This window comes from Daucus carota, chromosome 7 (genome assembly GCF_001625215.2).
Source record: "Daucus carota subsp. sativus chromosome 7, DH1 v3.0, whole genome shotgun sequence".
NCBI classification, from domain to species: domain Eukaryota; kingdom Viridiplantae; phylum Streptophyta; class Magnoliopsida; order Apiales; family Apiaceae; genus Daucus; species Daucus carota.
Window position 1 is genome coordinate 41,166,001 of NC_030387.2, and position 18,574 is coordinate 41,184,574.

An 18,574-nucleotide genomic window follows, 5' to 3' on the forward strand; every position below is an offset into this window, starting at 1 on the left:
TTATTATTTTATTTAACCCTTTATGTTTTGGGGTTATTTTTTTTTTTGTCGATTTGTTTCTCATTTCCCGATCTATATGTCTAGTGTTGCATTTATGATTTGTTTCTCATTTCCCGATCTGTATGTCTAGTGAGTTGATCTTGATCTCAATCCTACTAATTTATAATACAAATAAATGTTCATCTATGTTATTATTATTTTATTTAACCCTTTATGTTTTGGGGATTAATTTTTTTTGTCGATTTGTTTCCCATCTTCCGATCTATATGTCTAGTGTTGCATATATGTTTTGTTCATTGTTATTCGTCATCACATAGATTTCATTTTATGTTATATTTGTTGTAATTTTTTAATTTTGTTTTTATCACATTTAATTATTTTTTTCTTTTATTTGTGAATTGATCTTTGCACTCATTCATCGATACTAATTATCACTAAAGTTGATCAAATTATATATTGTGTGGACTTATAGTAGATTAATTATCCAAAAATTATAAATAAATGATAAAATATTTGATTTACTGAGTTATTTCTAATTTTCCAATCTATATGTCTAGAAATTAGAATTGCATATGTATTTTGTTGATAAGATGCATCTATAAATATATTAAAGAAGAATTAGTTCGGGTGGAAGTAGTTGAATGATTTGCTTTCGAGAGTAAAAAGCACCAGGCTTAATATATATGGTGTATTCAAATTTTTTTAAAATATTTGGGATCGCAAATAATTTATATTTAATTTAATAATTTTTTATGCTACACTAAAAGATTCACCAGCTTAAACTAGTATTTGTAATTGATTCTTGTCATATACTTTTTAGAATTATTTATAGGGTGTTCAAATAAAAACAATACTCCTATAATGCACTATATATTTTAAATACATATTAAAATAAAAAGATTTTTTGTATAAACAAGTTATGATATGATCAATCTCACGAGAAATATCCTCAAAATGATATTATGCAGATAGTGCCTGGCAACATGCCCAAAAACTTTACAGGGGCAACAAAGGCAAAGCCTATGCTAAATGCATATACTGTGGTCACGAGGTGCAAGGAGTCACAAGGTTGAAATACCATCTGGGCAAGGTGAGAGGGGTAATCAAAGTATGTCCATCAGTGCCTGATGCAGTTTCACAGGCTTTTCGGGCCAACTTTGAGCCAGATGGAGAGGGGACAATGAGATTGAAGATGGAACAGAACCCTGTTCCGCGTGTTGAAGATTAGAGATGATAGGGCTTGTTGTTTCTTTTCTTCCTTTTCAAGTGGCGAAACCATTTTCAGTTAGTTCTATGTAATGACTTTTTATTTTTGAGCATCCTGCAGACATATTTTTAGTTTTATTTGAAAGACCTAATGTGTTTGTGTTGTTTTTGGTTCATTCCTAATTAATGTAATGATTTACTCCCTCCGTTTCAATTTACATGTCCACTCTTGAAAAAAAAATTTGTTTCAAATTAGTTGTCCACTTCAACTTTCAATGCAAAATCATATTTCCAAAGTCAATTCCACTCCACATATCTCTTATTTATATTTCCTAGATCAACCTAATACCACACATTTGGGTCATTTAATGCAGTTAATTTGTAAACAACTACTTTTCTTAAACTGTGTGATTTTTTTAAAGTGGACATGTAATTTGAAACGGAGGGAGTACCTATTATGATCCCTTTTTGCAAAATTTGCTATCATTATATTGTTTCTTCTTTTTCTATATTTGTGATCAGGAATTATTTTTCTGGATGAATTATTTGTGTTGTCTGAGATCCCATCGAATACCTTCAATCTCATAATTAATTAGGTCGTCAAGATCATTCTGATCAAAATCAGCCCCGGAATGTGAAACGGCACCAGTGCACAAATTTTCACAATTCCATTTCCCTTGGCTAGATTGTATTTTAGCCTTGTCGTGCCTTAAACCACATGATTAGAGTATATGAATTTAACATAGAGTTTGTCACCCTCATAAGTTTCTTGGCGGTGCCCGGTGGCACTTCCCACCTGGTACTGCAGTCTAAATATTGGAGAAAATATAGTATCCATAAATTAGTAAATTAGTGTTGATTTGTTCGTGAAAGAATGCATTAGAGTTTGTAATCCAACTTTAAGTTGGAGCATATACGAGGGTTGTAAATGCCTAACTTGCCATCTGAAAACTGATATTGCTTCTACGGCCAGGTGCTTTTGGTCAAAATACATGTCAATTGCACATTTGCTTGGAACATATGAGAAATGAGGCCACCTACGATCAACATGGCAATCTACTTGAATAAGATTAGCGCGCTCTTAAAAGTAGGATTGTTGCCGATATAGATGCAGATTAACCAACACAGAATAAAGGGATAGCCTTGGTATGATGAACAACAAACCTTTCAACCATTTTAACTCACAAGTCATGTATGCTAAGCTAGCTAAGATTTGAATTTAGATTTTTCTTTGAGAAGTGGATTATCCCTATTGATCGATTTTCTCATGCAATTCACTACAATGAAAAATATCTGCCTTCAATTCTAAGTGTTTCCCAACATTGTGCCACCGACATTCAGTCTGCGGTCTACATAAGAGTGGGAATATTAGTCTGCGGTATACATAATCTAGTATCACTAAATTAGTGTACATTGGATACTCAAAGATCGTAGGAGAATTGCCTTCTCATGAGCATATGTGAGGGTTTTAAATGCGGAACTTTCCATGTAAAAGATGAAATTGCCAATTTGAAAAGACTGTATATAAGTTTGAAAATCTTTTTCATTGGGAAATATATCAGAAATTAAAACATGTACAAAGGTTATACAGTAAAACTAGAAAGACGGTTGACCATATGAAAGAAAATACTCACCAAGATAAAATTGAAAGACCCTTAAAAAGTTGATAAATCCATTTTATTGGGGAATAAACCAAAATACAAGAAGAATATAACATGGCATTACAGCTTATAGTTTTATTATCCCTGCAAGGGTCGCTTTTAAGAAGAAAGGAAAGGACAAACGCTTTTGCACCCTCCACTGCAAGAAAAACGGCTATTTTCGACCGGAAGCTATTATCGACCGTTTCTCAGCTTCTTAGTTTTTCCAACAGTAACCAAATTCACAGAGCTTCCTCTTGAAGTGCTTCTTCTTGAGCTCAACAATTTCCGCCTCAGCCTTGTGCAACTCAGCTTTCATCCTCTGCACCTTATCCTCCTTCCTTTGAATTTCCATTTCCATTAGTTCACAGGGCGTTGGTTCATAAGAATGATCCTGCAACATTAAGATATATTACAATATCCTTAGTCTGACAAATTCATATAAGTGAGAAAAGAGCAATAAAATTTTATTTAATGGACTACATAAAGAACTAAAAGGCTTGATCTTACATCTTCGCCATGCCCATCTTCCACAAGTGGAACCCACTTCTGTTCCACCTTCAATTTCATAATTCCACCGGCAGGATCATTCTCAAAATTTGCCCTAAAACCTTGTGAAACAGCATAGGGCACCGAAGGGCAAACTTTAACAATTCCCTTTATGTTGGCTAAATGGTATTTTAGCCTTGTGATGCCTTGAACCACATGGCCACAATATATGCATTTAGCGTTGAGTTTGTCGCCATTATAACTCTCTTCAGCGTGCTCCCAGGCACTGTCCCAGCTGGGATAACAATCTGTTCATAATACAATTAAAAGATAATTAATAAAAAATAGTAATCATTGTAATCACACACGCACAGAGTGATAGATATACATGGACCCATCATCTAAAATAGATACATAGATTAAACTTATATACCAAGATCTATGGTGGCCTTAAAATACGAAGAGGCTAAAATGTAGACTAGCAATTTTAGAGAAGTAAAGTTGGAGAAATTGTTTTTTAGGACAAAGGACCAAATGATAGGGAAATTGGTTGAACTACGATAAAATGGAGGAAATATTGTCAAATGGAAAAAATGTAGTTGTTGCAAGTAGATGAAAGAAATATTGCTGCGGCGAGAAAATGATACCGATAATGTTGTATATTTATAAGGGCGAGGTATGACTAATTAGGGTTTTATGTACAAATTGGACTATAATACCCTTGACTTCATATTATATTATTTTAAATATATTTTTCCCGATTATAGTCAATTATAATTTTATACACATATTTAAAAATAACTAGTCAACCCTAATATTATTTAATTTATAAAATATTTATTGTTGATATATGAAAATACCTATATATTAAAATGAAAAGTTATACTTCTAAATTAATGGACAAAATAATAGCTTATTGAATATAAAAATAATAAAATACTCTATTCACTTCTCAAATTATTAATAAGGAATTTATTAAGAACATAACTAATTTAAAAAAAAATTGGTCGATGAGTAAGCAACATATAGATAGTTATTAATGATATATATATGTAAATGAAAAATTTATATTGTAAGTAAAATTTCATTAGCGGAGTTTAACTATCAAGAGATGTGTTAATTATTTATTGACATTCTTTCCTGTGAATTAGTCATATTTTTAGCTTTTGAAGTGTATAAAACATTTTATTGTTTTTAAAATTTAATAAGTTATTATTTTATTCATTTTAAAAGTATAACCTTCAATTTAATAATTAATATTGATATTTTCAAGATATTAACAATAATAATTTTATAAATTATAATAATATATTAAGATTCATGAGTTATTTTTAAATTTGAATATAAGAAATATAATTGATTATAATCAAGAAAAAAAATATTCAAAATAATACAATATAAATTCAAGGTTATTAGTCCAATTCAATATAAAATCATGCCTCAACAACTTTATAAATATATAACACTATCGGTATCATTTTCTGTGCACCATCAATATTTCTTCCATCTACCTATAGCACCACTTTTTACATTTAGATATCAAAATTTTTTCCTCCAATATTCTATCTTAGTTCAACCTAGAACCAACTTCCCTATCATTCTATGTCCTAAAAATGTGATCTAGAACCACCTAGAATGGGCTTCATTTTGGAAGATGGGATCTGAATGTAGTGTTGTATATAAATTTTTGCTTAGTTATATAAACTGGTGCAACTAAAAATGTTGCTTTACGGTTGGATAGCTCAGTACTGAAGAGTTTATCCTCAGTCGGCACAAAACTGAGGATGAAATTATATATTCCGTGTATTTTCAAAAAACAAGTTTCTTGGTTTTGAGTATAACCTTTTTATCAATTTATTATTAATGACTAATTTATTTTTAAATTAGTCATTTTCGTATTAAATCGCTTAGTAATAAGTTTTAAAGAGATAAAGCATTTTTTTATTTTCAAATTTTTAACCTATTAATTTGTTATTTTAAGGAAATAACTTTATAGTTTAATATTTAATAAATATAAATTTTATATAACATCAATTAATAGTTGTATATATTAAACCAATATTATAAGCTTGAGTAGTTATGTTTAAATATGGATATTATAATTATAAATGATTATAATCACAAAAAGATAATTTGAAATAATATAATATAAATTCGAGAGTTGTTATAGTCCAGTTTCTATATAAAAACCTAATTAGGGATGCATCATGCTTCTATCCAAAAAAAAAAAAACAAAGAAAGAAAGAATTAAGAAGAAAGAGGAGGGTATGCATTATGCTCACAGCTCATAAATATATAACAATATTAGTATCATTTTCATGTCAGTACCAACATTTCTTACATCTAAGCTAGCAGCATCAATACATTTTTCTCTCATTTTCTTTAAAATTAAAGTAAAAACTTGTTTGAAGAGTTTATGACAGATGATCTTAATTACTTATATTAAGTCACAACCTATTAAACCCCTGTGATCGAAGAAAACGGAGTCTGGGAAAAACAAAAGTGATTTGTTTGATTTAAGCTAACCAATGCTTACTAAGACCAACTACACTGCACGGGTTATGAAGATGAAAATATTTATGGAAGCACATGGAGTGTGGGAAGCAATAGAACCCAAGGACATCAAGACCGTCATAGAAGATTTGTGAAACAGCAAAAAGAGGCGTAGGACAAGGTGATCAAGAAGGCAAAGGCGAATTTGAGGCTTTAAACATGAAGGAGACAGAGCAACTCAATGAATTTTATCTGAAACTGAGCAATAGCTTGGTAACAAATATCTAGGCCTTAGGAGTGAAGCTTGAGGAGACTTACGTGGTGGAAAAACTGCTTCGAGCAGTGTACCTTCAAAATTTCTGCAGATTGCTTTCAGTCATTGAACAATTTGGAAATATAGAGGAGCTAGGTGATTGGGTCTTTGAAACCTCACGAGGAGAGAATCCGGGGACAGACAGCACTCAACGAGGGAAAACTTTTGCTGACAAAGGATTAGTCGAGCTCCAGCTAACACTTTTTTCCATTTGACGGCCAACAATATTTCCTCCATTTTATCCTAGTTGAACCTATTACCAACTTCCCCATCATTTGATCCTCTGTCCTAAAACCAACCGATTTGTGTGTAACTTTACCTCTCTAAAATTTATTATCTATTTCTTAGCCTCTTCATATCAAGGTCAGCATGGATCTTGGAGTATAACTTTAATCTATGTATCTTATTCTACATGATGGTCACATTGTATATATGTCCCTCTATCTGTGTGTGTGATTACAATGCTTACTAACTTAATTTTCCTAAAATTGTATTATGCATATTGTTGTGCCAATTGGGACAGAGCAACCGTCTATATTATACTCTCTATGGTTATTCTAATTTGACAAAAAATTACGAGTAAAAATAATAAAAATATTTTGTCAGTGTAAAATTATATGTGAGTATATTTATATTTAATATCAATAAATTTAAAAGAAATTGGCTAGCACGCGCACGGCGAAGTCCCCAGTCTTGTCGCAATTGCAACACTATAGACATAAGATTGGCGGTTGCCTCTGCTGGTAGAAAAATTGATTTATTACAAAGATGAGTAAAAATGGTATAGCGGAACTTGGGGAAAAATAATAAAACATGAAAAATAGTTTTGGGGCAATGAAAATAGAAAATGTGGACAAAATTTAGACAATTATCTTTGATTTTAAACTTTGCTGGAGCATGATTTATGAACACTATCACAAGCCCAGGCGACCTGTGCCTGGCTTGTATTAGGTCTCTCCGGTCATTTAATGTATACTATTTACCAATGAAACAAAACTATTTAAAAAAAAAAAAAAAATCATGCGTTGCATTAATGCTCACCTTCAAGAGAAAACATTTCACGGAAATGTACACAGTGCATATATTGATCCCAGAAAACATCAAGCTTAGTAATTGTTTCAGCAAATCTACCTAATAAATAGACAAAATGCATATAATCCTAAATGGTTAAATTATAATAAATAAGAGCCGTGCTACATGCACAAAATTGGGTACAGAATTTTGCACACAAGCTGGAAATAACAAGAAGATTAGTATTTACAGTCTACCTTGACCGGTTTAGTAGGAGGTTGTAACCAATAAAGTGCGTTAGTTGAACCCAAAAATCCAGTACCCCGTTTATACTTGTGTACAGGTAAATGATCACTACTGTCACCCTCCTCCGACAAGTTTGAATCAATAGACTTGAATTTACTCAATTCACCATCCTCTTCAATGGAGTAAATAAGGCACCCGTCATCGGAAAATTGATATATCTTATCGGATAATACTCCACTATTTCTCATATCATCATCTTTACTACTAATTACCACAACTTGATAAGTTTTCTCGCTAAATAATAATGACTTGTCGCCCAAGCTACTTACAGGAATCCAAACCTTATTCGACCAACTGTATCTGCGTATGCATGGTTTTCCAGGTAAAGTCGCATCTTTATTTTCGTATAGGTCAAAATATATCAGCATCAGCTCTCCATTTAACTCGAAAGCTCTCATTTGCCTTGATGAACGGATATTACGACGAAACAGCGCATCTACCAACAAGCTTTCGAACTTGAGTTCCCCGTCGTAAGATGCTAGTTGTCCAAAAGGAGAGACAATGTAGAGAATTCCATCTAGGTAGACAGGCCAGCAAGGACAAGGCTTAAAATTAGTAAGCCTGGTACTGAATTCTTTAGCAGTCCAGTCTTTATCACCATTGTGATATGTTATTATATAAATAACTTTATCTGCATTTTTGCAAGTGGTGTCTAAAAGAAAGAACACACAATCTGGTGATTCAGGTTGGGTGGAAGACATTAATACTGTAAGATGTGCAAAAGTACATGGATAGCCAAATTTAGGGAGGGGGATAATTTTTTTAGTGAGAGGCGAGAACAACAAGTTATATTTAGATTTCCAGAAAAACAATTTCGGAATCGCGATTATAATAAATAACCAATTTAGGTCGAGGAGGGTTGCTCGAACGTTTTCATAGGAGGGGGGAAACGGAATACCTAATTGAGTTAATGGTATGTGTTGAACTGAAGCTGGGTCGGAATATGATGACGGGTCATGGAGTTTTAACTCAAACAGACTGCGATCGAAACTTAGATACCATAGTAATGGATTCTTTGCACTAGTAAAGGGACGAGCATGCAGCCAGTTCTTGCAAACAACATGAAAACGAAGCTGGTCTGCGAGACAGAGTTTTTCAAGAATTTTACCCAATAGATTGGGATCAAGTTCAGACCATAAGTAGTTGTTCAACTCAACTTGTTGTTCTTCTTGTCGCTTCGTAGGTTCCTCGTTATTGGTCTCATCAAGGTTATCATCTTTTGGTTTACGTAACGAGTAACAATGAGTATCGAGTAGTTTGCGGCCTAAGAATGGGACAAATAATGGAATTGAGAGGATGAAGAATCCAAACATCATTGTTCGATCACCCAACATCTCTTTACAAATCTCTTTTCCTGTTTGGTCGTCTCCGGGTATCCGGCCTATTACCTGTAAATAAAATCATATATCATGCATTCACGTCTATTTTATTTCGGTTAGGATTCTTACTATATAGCCTACCTGTGTTATAACTCTTACCTCAACTCCTAATTGTGTGCGACCGTCAAAAAATTATATACTCTCGTCTCGTATGTAACCCACATCAGAGAAAACCAAAAGAATACTCCCGACCAATTGTTTATGCTTACCAGGAGTTTAATAATTAAAAAATATATTTTTCAAATATCAATCAATCATAGTTATATAGATTGAAATAATATATCAAGGTTGACCACTAATGTTTAAACATGATATAATAAATATAGGTAATTGATAAATAAACTCCACAGTTTACTATTTAAGCTCCAAATCTAAATTTTATATCATATTTACCCATGCCTTCTCCACATATTTCATCCATATTAGTGGTGATAATGAGATTTGGATAAATAAAAAAATTGAATTGGAGCTTAAATAGTATAATATAAAGTGATTATAACCAGGAAATCAAATTAAAAGGATATAATATAAAGTCCAGTATAATTTATAATCTAAATTCAATATAAAATCCTAATTAACATGCATCATCCTTATAAATATGTAACATTACAAGTATCATTGTCTTGCTGCACCGAGGCTTCTTTCATCGAGCTCCAGCTAACACTTTTTTTCACATCGCGGCAACAATATTTCCTCCATTTTATCCTAGTTGAATCTATTACCAACTTCCCCATCATTTGATCCTCTGTCCTAAAACTAACCGATTTCTGTGTAACTTTACCTCTCTAAAATTTATTATCTATTTCTTAGCCTCTTCATATTAAGGTCAGCATGGATCTTGGAGTATAAATTTAATCAATGTATCTTATTCTACATGATGGTCACCCTGTATATATGTCCCTCTATCTGCGTGTGTGATTACAATGCTTACTAACTTAATTTTCCTAAAATTGTATTATGTATATTGTTGTGCCAATTGGGACAGCGCGTGGAAGCATGCCCAAGAGACTTGTAAGGGCAATAAAAAGAATTGTTAAAGTTTGCACATCGGTGCCCTGTGCTGTTTCACAAGATTTTAGGGCTAATTTTGAACATAATCCTACCGGGGGATTTTGAGATTGGAGATGGAACAAAATAAGGTCCCCCCTGGTGGAAGATGGGTATCGCGAAGATGTAAGTAAGATCAAGCCTTCTAGTTCTAAATGTAGTTTGTTGTATAAAATTTGATTAATTTTTCCTCACTTTTTTGAATTTGTCCAGCTAAGGATGTTGTATTTCGATTTTGTAGGCTCATTATCATGAATCTACGCCCTGTGACTGAGTTAATAAAAATGGAAATTCAAAAGAAGGATGATAAGGTGTAGAGGGTGAAAGCTGCGGCCAAAATTATTGAGCTTCACAAAAAGCGAGGCTCTTTCATATAAATATTTTATGTCATACAAGATTTGAATTATCAAAAGAGTGAGGATATAAATATTTTGAATCTTGTTTACAATATTGAAATCATGTATTTATTATTTTACTAAATATTAGTATTGCTAAATTTGTTCATGCTGATCTTATAAACATTACCAAAAGAAGCTAATGTACTTGAAAAGAAAAAAAAAGAGTAATTGACATTTTGCATTCCTCAAGTTTAGGCGTTTTTTCGATTCGGTCTTAAATAAATTTTTTTGGCAATATGCATACTAAAGTTTAAAAAGCACTTTGATTTGCACCCCCTTATCATATTCCGTCAAATTAACTATTAAAATTAACAGAGGCAGGGGTAAAATATATAGTAATCTAGTGGGCAGGAAGAGGGGTTCGATGATAGAGCGGTTGTATTTTTTGATTTTACATAATTGTGATTTAACAGTTAATTTGATGGAATATGATCAAAGGGGTGCAAATCGAAGCGTCTTTTAAACTTTAGAGTGCATATTGCCAAAAAATATTATTTGAGACCAAATCGAGTTTAAAGAGTGCAAATTGTTAATTACTTGGAAAAAAAGTGGTGATTAAATAATTAAATAATCGACTTGCTAAATCTGTTCACAATTATATATAAGCATTACTAAACAAAACTACGTTAGAAAAATAAGTGATGACTTAATACCATATTATTTCATTAATTTTGTCTGAAAATATATCCTCATTTTTAATTCAATCATGATTTAAAATCGTAAAAGAAGTATAATATATAAAATCTTTAAATTTCTCATGTTATCTAAATATAATTAATAATTTTGTGAGAAAATGAACAAAAAGAATATGAAATACGAGATGGAGCGAGTATCGTCATAAAGAAAATATTGCTCTCTTATTGAAAGAACAAAGTTGCATAATCTGAACTTGTGAAGGCAGCCCCGCACAAATTTGTGACAAAAGATAAACCAACAATTTATTTGTTTTAACTTTTCAGAGGAAATAATCTTTTCGTTTTAACTTTTTATTCTTTACACGATAAATGTCGATATAATCTTCCAAAAAAAATACGAGGAATATTCCTCATATTCCCGCGTCCAGCCCCTGGTTGTTAATGGGCCTCCCACTTTATAGCCAAACCATCACCGTCGGATTATACGATCAGTAAATCTACGGCCAGGATCTAAAACAAGTTAACATGTTCGTAGGAATCACGAAACTTCTGAAGGTGGCGCTTTGGCGGCCAAGTGATAAAATTCACTCGCATTTTTCACGTAATATTCTTTGGAATCTTTTGGTCCAAACTTTTTCCTGTCCTATATAAACCTCGTTTCTCTCTGTTTTGAACATCACCTCCAACATAAATATTATAAATCTTCCATTTGTTAGCCGGAAAATCATATACATGGCCGGAATAGTTGTGATTTTCGACTTCGATAAGACCATTATCGACATCGATAGCGATAATTGGGTCATCGATGGATTGGGTGGGACCGCTTTGTTCGAACGCCTTCTGACCACCATGCCTTGGAACTCTGCTATGGTTTGTTTCTCTTTTACGTCGAAGTTAATTATTACTCCTTCCGTCCCATTTTAAATATCTCGTCTCATTTTAAATATGTCGGTAATTTCTGTATTACAGGACGCTGTAATGAAGGAGTTTCATTCACAAGGAAAGACGATTGAGGACATTGTGGCAATACTTAAACAGGTTCCGATTCATCCGCGGGTTGTCCCAGCCATCAAAGCAGCTCATTCCTTAGGGTAAGTTTAAGCGTTTTCGAAATTAATTCTCGAATTTTCACCTCGAGATGTCGTTTGTGTGATTAAATTATTGTTTGGGCAATGCAGGTGTGAGTTGAGGATCGTAAGCGATGCGAATCTGTTCTAGGGTTAATTATCAAGTTGGTCACTGAAGTGGGTTTAATGTATCAAGTTGGTCACTGAACTCAAAACGGTATCAAGATGGTCACTAAAGTCACCATAAATATCAAACAAGTATCTTGAAATATGAGTTCAAGTAGTAAAAATATTATTTATAAAGTTTTACACATTATTTTTAAATTTTACCACAACCAGCTCAAAGGCTATGACTTCTAGTATTTAAAATAATATATTTATATTTTATCAAGTTTATTTATTATTTATATTTTATTATATAGTTATTTTCTTTGTTTTAATTAAAAAAAATAATTAATAAACTTAATAAAATCTAAATATATTATCATAAATATTAGAAGTCATAACCTTTTACATGGTTTTGGTAACATTCAAAAATAATGTGTAAAACTTTATAAATAATATTTTTACTACTTGAACTTATATTTAAAGGTACTTGTTTGATATTTATGGCCACTTCAGTGACCATCTTGATACCGTTTTGAGTTCAGTGACCAATTTGATACATTAAGCCCACTTCAGTGACCAACTTGATAATTAACCCATCTGTTCTATATAGAGACAATTCTGAATCATCTCGGAATTAGCCAATATTTCTCAGAAATCAATACAAATCCGGGTTTTGTTGATGAGGAAGGGAAGTTGAGGATCCTGCCTTATGTCGATTTTCTTAAGGCACCGCATGGCTGCAGTAATGTCTGTCCTCCCAATATGTGCAAGGTAAACAATTACTCCACTCGGAAAGATGAGATGTACGCAGATTTTGAATGTTTCTGATGTAGCACTATTTGTACAGTATTTACTATAAAATACAGATTTGTTGATTATATTTCTTTTTAAACAGGGTATGATAATCGAAAGAATCCAATCTTCTCTGGAGAAGAATGAAAAGATCATCTATCTCGGAGACGGTGCAGGCGATTACTGTCCCATGTTAAAGCTAGGCCCAGAAAATTTTGTGATGCCAAGGAAGAATTTCCCAGTCTGGAGTCTAATATCAGAAAATCGCGATCTTGTCAAGGCAAAAATCCACGAATGGACGGATGGACAAGAACTGGAGCAAATTTTGTTGGGACTAATTGCCAGTATTTCAGAAGAGGAGAAGAGAAGCATCAGTTCAGCTCAGTTGTTTTCATCGGATTGCGGGTTTCAGACAATTGCAGCAATGCATGGTCATGAAGCACTGCCGCGAGCTCTGCCTGTCCGTCATTAGGAAGTCCTGTAATTGTGTTGTTTACTTCCCCTGCATTGTGGTTGTGCACTAATTTTGTAGTACTTGCTTTGCAACTCATCAACTTAAAGAAATCAACCAGATATTGACAAGACTCTGTTTTGTATTAATTGATGCGCGCAATTTTTGCTGAACCATACAATGGGATCAAAACTTGTGGCCAATGGCCGACTCGCAGGACTTGTGAAAGAGAATCAAACTGACAAAATCACTATCTTGGTCCCCAATTACTAAATCGTATCGGTCCCGGGTATATGTATAGCTCACACCTCTTATATTTGGTATTGAGTGAACATATGAGGATCACGATTATATTATTTTCTTTGACATTCAATCAATTTATTTTAGTTAGACGATCGAAATGGGTGTTTTATCTGTTCAATAAAAAAAAACATAAAAAATATTATTATCCTAATCGTTGAATATCCATCTAATTAACGACCGCTGAATATTTATTTCACGATCAGAAAATAAAAACTCCCGCGCCATGTATATGTTGAGGATCATAATCCACAGGTGGATTTTCATTTAACAATAAAAAATGAATGTTATATAAGAGGTCATCTAATAATCTGAAAATGAATCCCGTCAGATGCCTTATTAAATATAACAATCACTGCCTCCTGAACCAAAGTCAGTTGTTTAGATGCGTTTTACCTAATTCACTAATTCACTTAGTTTGCAGATCATTGCAAGTGGTCGTGGGTTTACTCAGCGCGCACCCAAAAGATAACGTTGCAGGTGGATTTTATTTACATATTTTGCGCATACACGTACGCACCCAAACATGGACAAAACGTTTGAGAAGCAAAGACGATTTCGAAACACTAGTTTCGCTTACACGCACAAACAAGATTAAAGAGCTTAGGGATCATCCTCAAAACCTAATTTCGCGTCAGTTTTAGATTAATATGCGGGAAAAAAGAACAATTATCAAACTGAGGCTCATCTAGTGTGTTGGTTGGTATAAATTGTAAGGTTTTTTTTAATCAAATCAAATTATATGATCAATTTTTATGTTAACCGATATTCTAGAAGTAAAGATCACTATTGTGTCAATCGATTTTGACTCAATTTTCATTTATCGTAAACCACTAGTTGAAAACATTCGACGTCTCGTACCTAGAATCATCAAAAAAGTAGGTGAGTTGGTCTACAAAAACGGGTGCTCATAGGCTCCAGCATACGGTGAGTAGATTCTGATAAGTATAATCGTGCATGACATGTGTTCTGCTAATCTGGTACGCACACAGTGCATAAGTGCTGTGTCGTAGACGGAATCGGATCCCAATCTAGATTAAATAAACATGATCATAGTATTGTTATTTGTTAGGCATGTATTCGATGGGGGCTGCGACATTAATATATTAAAGGCCACACTTGTGCAGATGCGAGGCAGCTGCCAAACAACCACCACTTGAATTGAATCCGATTCACGAGTCCAGACCATAACGTAGGTTGGAATACATGCATTTAGGGGACGTTTGCGTTAACTTAAAAAAAAGGTGACTTCTTACTTATAGTAAAAAAAATGGAGTAGAAATAATAAGTAAATAAGTTAACTGTTTGGAAAAAAAAAAAACAAAACGGTGAGAGAGAAACTATCATTCTCAGATTCTTAAAAATACTCCTGCTTTTTTACACAAACATGTTAAGAAAAGCTGAAGCGAGAAGCAGAAACGGCTTCTCGCAAACAAACACCACCTAAATTTCGTGTTATTATATGGGAAGTCTAGATCATTCATTTAAATTGTAAATAAAATAAATAAATTATTTCAATCTGTGACTCTGAATGACCTATCTTAACTCACCGCATTTACACGAGTTCCTCATTTTTTTTTATTCTCTTCACAAGGACCATAAGACCTATTTTATTCTTAAGACATCAATTATATTTTTTAACTTTGGCATGTCAACTCATTTTCTAACTAAGAGTTTTTCATGATTGGACTTTGGAGTTACTTTTTGGAGTAAAAAATTAACAAATTTTAAATAATTATTATTTTAACAGTACGGTTAACCCCTAAATCAAATAAAAACATTTATTATTCAGAAGTATTACCTTTATTCCCTTCCAACATATTCGTACCGAATATTCTATATACGAACGTATGTTGCAATTGCAACACCTTTAGCAAATTGTTTGCGTAGCATCCTTTTCCAACAGGATATGTTATGCCTTCGAATCGTCAAATAATATTCCATCGCAATTGCCATACACGTCCTTTCCATTTGCTATCTGATTACGATACTGATTCCCAGCTGTAATGCTTTTTCATACCCACCATTTTCTCGCTATAAATAGTCCTTCTCAAGCTGTAAAGCCTTCAACTAAAAATCATACCGAAGAGAAATAAATAGTTTCGGCTCTTAAGTTATCCATGGCGGGGATCGTGGTGGTTTTCGACTTCGACAAGACGATTCTCGACGTGGATAGCGATAACTGGGTTGTCGATGAGCTGGGTGCAACTGCGGTTTTTGATCAGCTTCTTGACACCATGCCCTGGAACATTCTCATGGTTAGTATGATAAATTTCGGGATGAGTGAGAATCGAACTCGTACAATAATTTAAGTTCGTTCTTTTTATAACCATACTTAAATTGAATTACAGGACAGGATGATGACAGAGCTTCATTTAAAAGGAAAAACAATTGACAACATTGCACAAGTACTGAAAAAGGTTCCCATACATCCCCAGATCATCACTGCTGTTAAGGCAGCTCATGCTTCAGGGTATGTCTATGTGCGTCCAGGGGTGTAAGAAATTCAATTTATTGGGGTCAAAATTTGAAATTTTCTGATAAATTTCAAATATGATATATAAGATTTCGACGAAAATATTAATATATTTTAGTGGGATCAAAATGTTAATTTTGTACATATATTTTGACAAAAATATACTTATAATAATAATATTTTATGTATAATTACAAGTTGAGTAAAGTCTTTATCGACTTATCGCTTAGATGTGTAAGTGACATTGGTTAAAATCAAGCATGTTAACGCATAGTTTTTGTGGATAATCGATTCAGGTGTGACCTGAGAATCGTGAGTGATGCTAATTACTTTTTTATCGAGACTGTCTTGGAGCATTTCGGGATCGGAGAATGTTTCAGCGAAATCAACACGAACCCGAGTTTTGTCGACAAAGAAGGGAGACTGAGGATTTCGCGTCACCATGATTTTCCTCATGGCTGTAAACTGTGCCCTCCAAATATGTGCAAGGTACATTCGTTATATTTTTCGCTTAATTCAGCTCTGTTTATTTGCCGCGAAATACCTACAGTACTTGATCATCGTGTTGTTGTAACAGGGGCTGATCATAGAGAGGATCCAACGCGAAGTAACAGTGAAGAAAATGATCTACCTTGGAGACGGGGCTGGCGATTACTGTCCAAGTTTAAGGCTAAAAGCCGAAGATTATATGATGCCAAGGAAGAATTTCCCGGTCTGGGAATTAATATGCGAAAACCGTGACATTGTCAAGGCAGAAATTCATGAATGGAGTGACGGAGACGAATTCGCAAGAATCTTGCTTCAGCTTATCCATGAAATCTCCAGAGAGGATCACAATGACAACGACGACGACGATGACGACGAAAACATCAGCATCAAAGACGTTGATTGCGGAACTACTAGTAGGTTGTTTACAGTGGAGTGCAATAATTTCTCGACGAGTGCAATGCCTGTCCATGAAGCACTACCTCAAACTCTGCCTGTTGCTGTTCCTGTTCGTTTCTGATGTGTTACTTGTTTTTAATCTAGTTGCATGTGCTGCTTTTCATTTCAAGTTCTCTGTTGTTTCGGTGTATGAACCAGAATTTATCCATAATTTGAACTCGAAGTTTGTATGATCGTTGTGTGAAACATGTATGTAAATCGAATTAAAACAAACGTAAAGTTGTGTTCATTTATCCAGGACTGTACTCTTCTCGGCTCGAATTATTTACGAGCCGAAGTTTCAAATAATCTCGATTAATTTTGTTTATTCGAAAGTTATAGTGCAGGACATATCGGATTCTTATAGAAGCCCATGCACGTAATCATAAAGTTGGAGATAAAGTAAGAGGATATGCTTAGTGGATTCTGATTCCGAGAATGTTCTGTTCAATGTTCATTGATTCTGGATCTATGAATCTGAGGCAACATAGTTGTACAGAGTAATCAGCTACCAGTCATCCACTATAGTATGATTATCAGGAACATGACCATGAATCCATGATGACTGGGTTGATGAGTTCCTCATATTAATCACTCGGTTTCATTGGGCCAAGTCCATTTCAAGCCTATATTTTAAAGGACCAGTTGTCGCCATGTTTGATGGGTTATGGGCTCCATGTCACTTGTTCTTCCGTAAGCACAAGCGGATGAAAAGTTGTCAATCACTTCGTGTTTTCGTTTTTTATTTAACAAGTAAAATGCGCTCTGGTTGATTTGCACCATTTTCATCTGGCTTATGTTACATGCAGGACGTGAACGAATCCGATCGAGTCGGATAAAAATATTCCCGATCAAACTTGAATTTGAGTTTTTTCTAAGAATTTTTGATATTAAGAAGCTATTTGACATATTTTTAAAAGAAGTGCTTATCAGCTATAAATGAGAAGTTATTATAAATGAGAAGTAACTTTGGCTTATAAATTTGGATAATTTTTTTGTTTTTTATAATTTATTGAGTATAAATATTATTAATATAATAATAAATTATTATTACGATGAATGAGTTGAATTGGAATTACTGGCGAACATTTTGACGAGTCGAGTCTGAAATGTTCAAAAAAAATCAATATACTCCGAATCAAAAATTCCTAGTAAAAAGATGGCAAACAATAAAAATATTATGAGACGTGTTTGCCGGTTTAATATAGGTGAGGGTGCGGTACGTGTACGTAGTTAATGCCGCCGCCGGTGAAGGTGATGTGTACAGGTTACATAACGGACGTTAACGTTAGCCTAGGGAAAAATGCAAGAGCATGGCCATCTTAGCCCGACGGGAAGTGAAAGTTGAAAGACTGTGAGACTGATGGTTACGGCGGATGGGACCCACCCGATAGGAGATAGCAGTTGACACAGGAGAAGGTGCAACTGTTTAATACTCTTGCATTCATTTCTAACCAACAATCTCAGGATTCATCATTACAAATTAAATTTCAGCAAATGTGTCAACTTATCCGAACTGAATAGTTGTAATTTCGAGTT

The 18,574-nt window shown here is 33.6% G+C and overlaps 2 protein-coding genes across 2 annotated transcripts; both read left to right on the plus strand.

Moving 5' to 3' along the window:
- Window positions 1-11,578: 11,578 nt before the first annotated feature.
- LOC108195226 (inorganic pyrophosphatase 1) lies at window positions 11,579-13,466 on the plus strand. The gene is made up of 5 exons (XM_017362182.2): window positions 11,579-11,787; window positions 11,887-12,008; window positions 12,096-12,124; window positions 12,688-12,863; window positions 12,988-13,466. The coding sequence occupies exons 1-5, from the start codon at window positions 11,650-11,652 to the stop codon at window positions 13,354-13,356; spliced, it is 834 nt and encodes a 277-aa protein (XP_017217671.1). The 5' UTR covers window positions 11,579-11,649; the 3' UTR covers window positions 13,357-13,466.
- Window positions 13,467-15,624: 2,158 nt separating this feature from the next.
- On the plus strand, window positions 15,625-17,229 carry LOC108194215 (inorganic pyrophosphatase 2). The gene is made up of 4 exons (XM_017361149.2): window positions 15,625-15,893; window positions 15,987-16,108; window positions 16,408-16,600; window positions 16,689-17,229. Exons 1-4 carry the CDS (start codon window positions 15,756-15,758, stop codon window positions 17,115-17,117), a joined length of 882 nt encoding a protein of 293 aa, XP_017216638.1. The 5' UTR covers window positions 15,625-15,755; the 3' UTR covers window positions 17,118-17,229.
- Window positions 17,230-18,574: the final 1,345 nt, after the last annotated feature.

Coding starts and splice junctions, on each gene's coding strand:
- LOC108195226 (XM_017362182.2), top strand. CDS start 11,650: ATGGCCGGAATAGTTGTGATTTTCGACTTCGATAAGACCATTATCGAC. Junction 12,009..12,095: donor AAAGCAGCTCATTCCTTAGG/GTAAGTTTAAGC, acceptor TGGGCAATGCAG/GTGTGAGTTGAGGATCGTAA. Junction 12,125..12,687: donor GAGGATCGTAAGCGATGCGA/ATCTGTTCTAGG, acceptor GATAATTAACCC/ATCTGTTCTATATAGAGACA.
- LOC108194215 (XM_017361149.2), top strand. CDS start 15,756: ATGGCGGGGATCGTGGTGGTTTTCGACTTCGACAAGACGATTCTCGAC. Junction 15,894..15,986: donor TGCCCTGGAACATTCTCATG/GTTAGTATGATA, acceptor ATTGAATTACAG/GACAGGATGATGACAGAGCT. Junction 16,109..16,407: donor AAGGCAGCTCATGCTTCAGG/GTATGTCTATGT, acceptor TAATCGATTCAG/GTGTGACCTGAGAATCGTGA.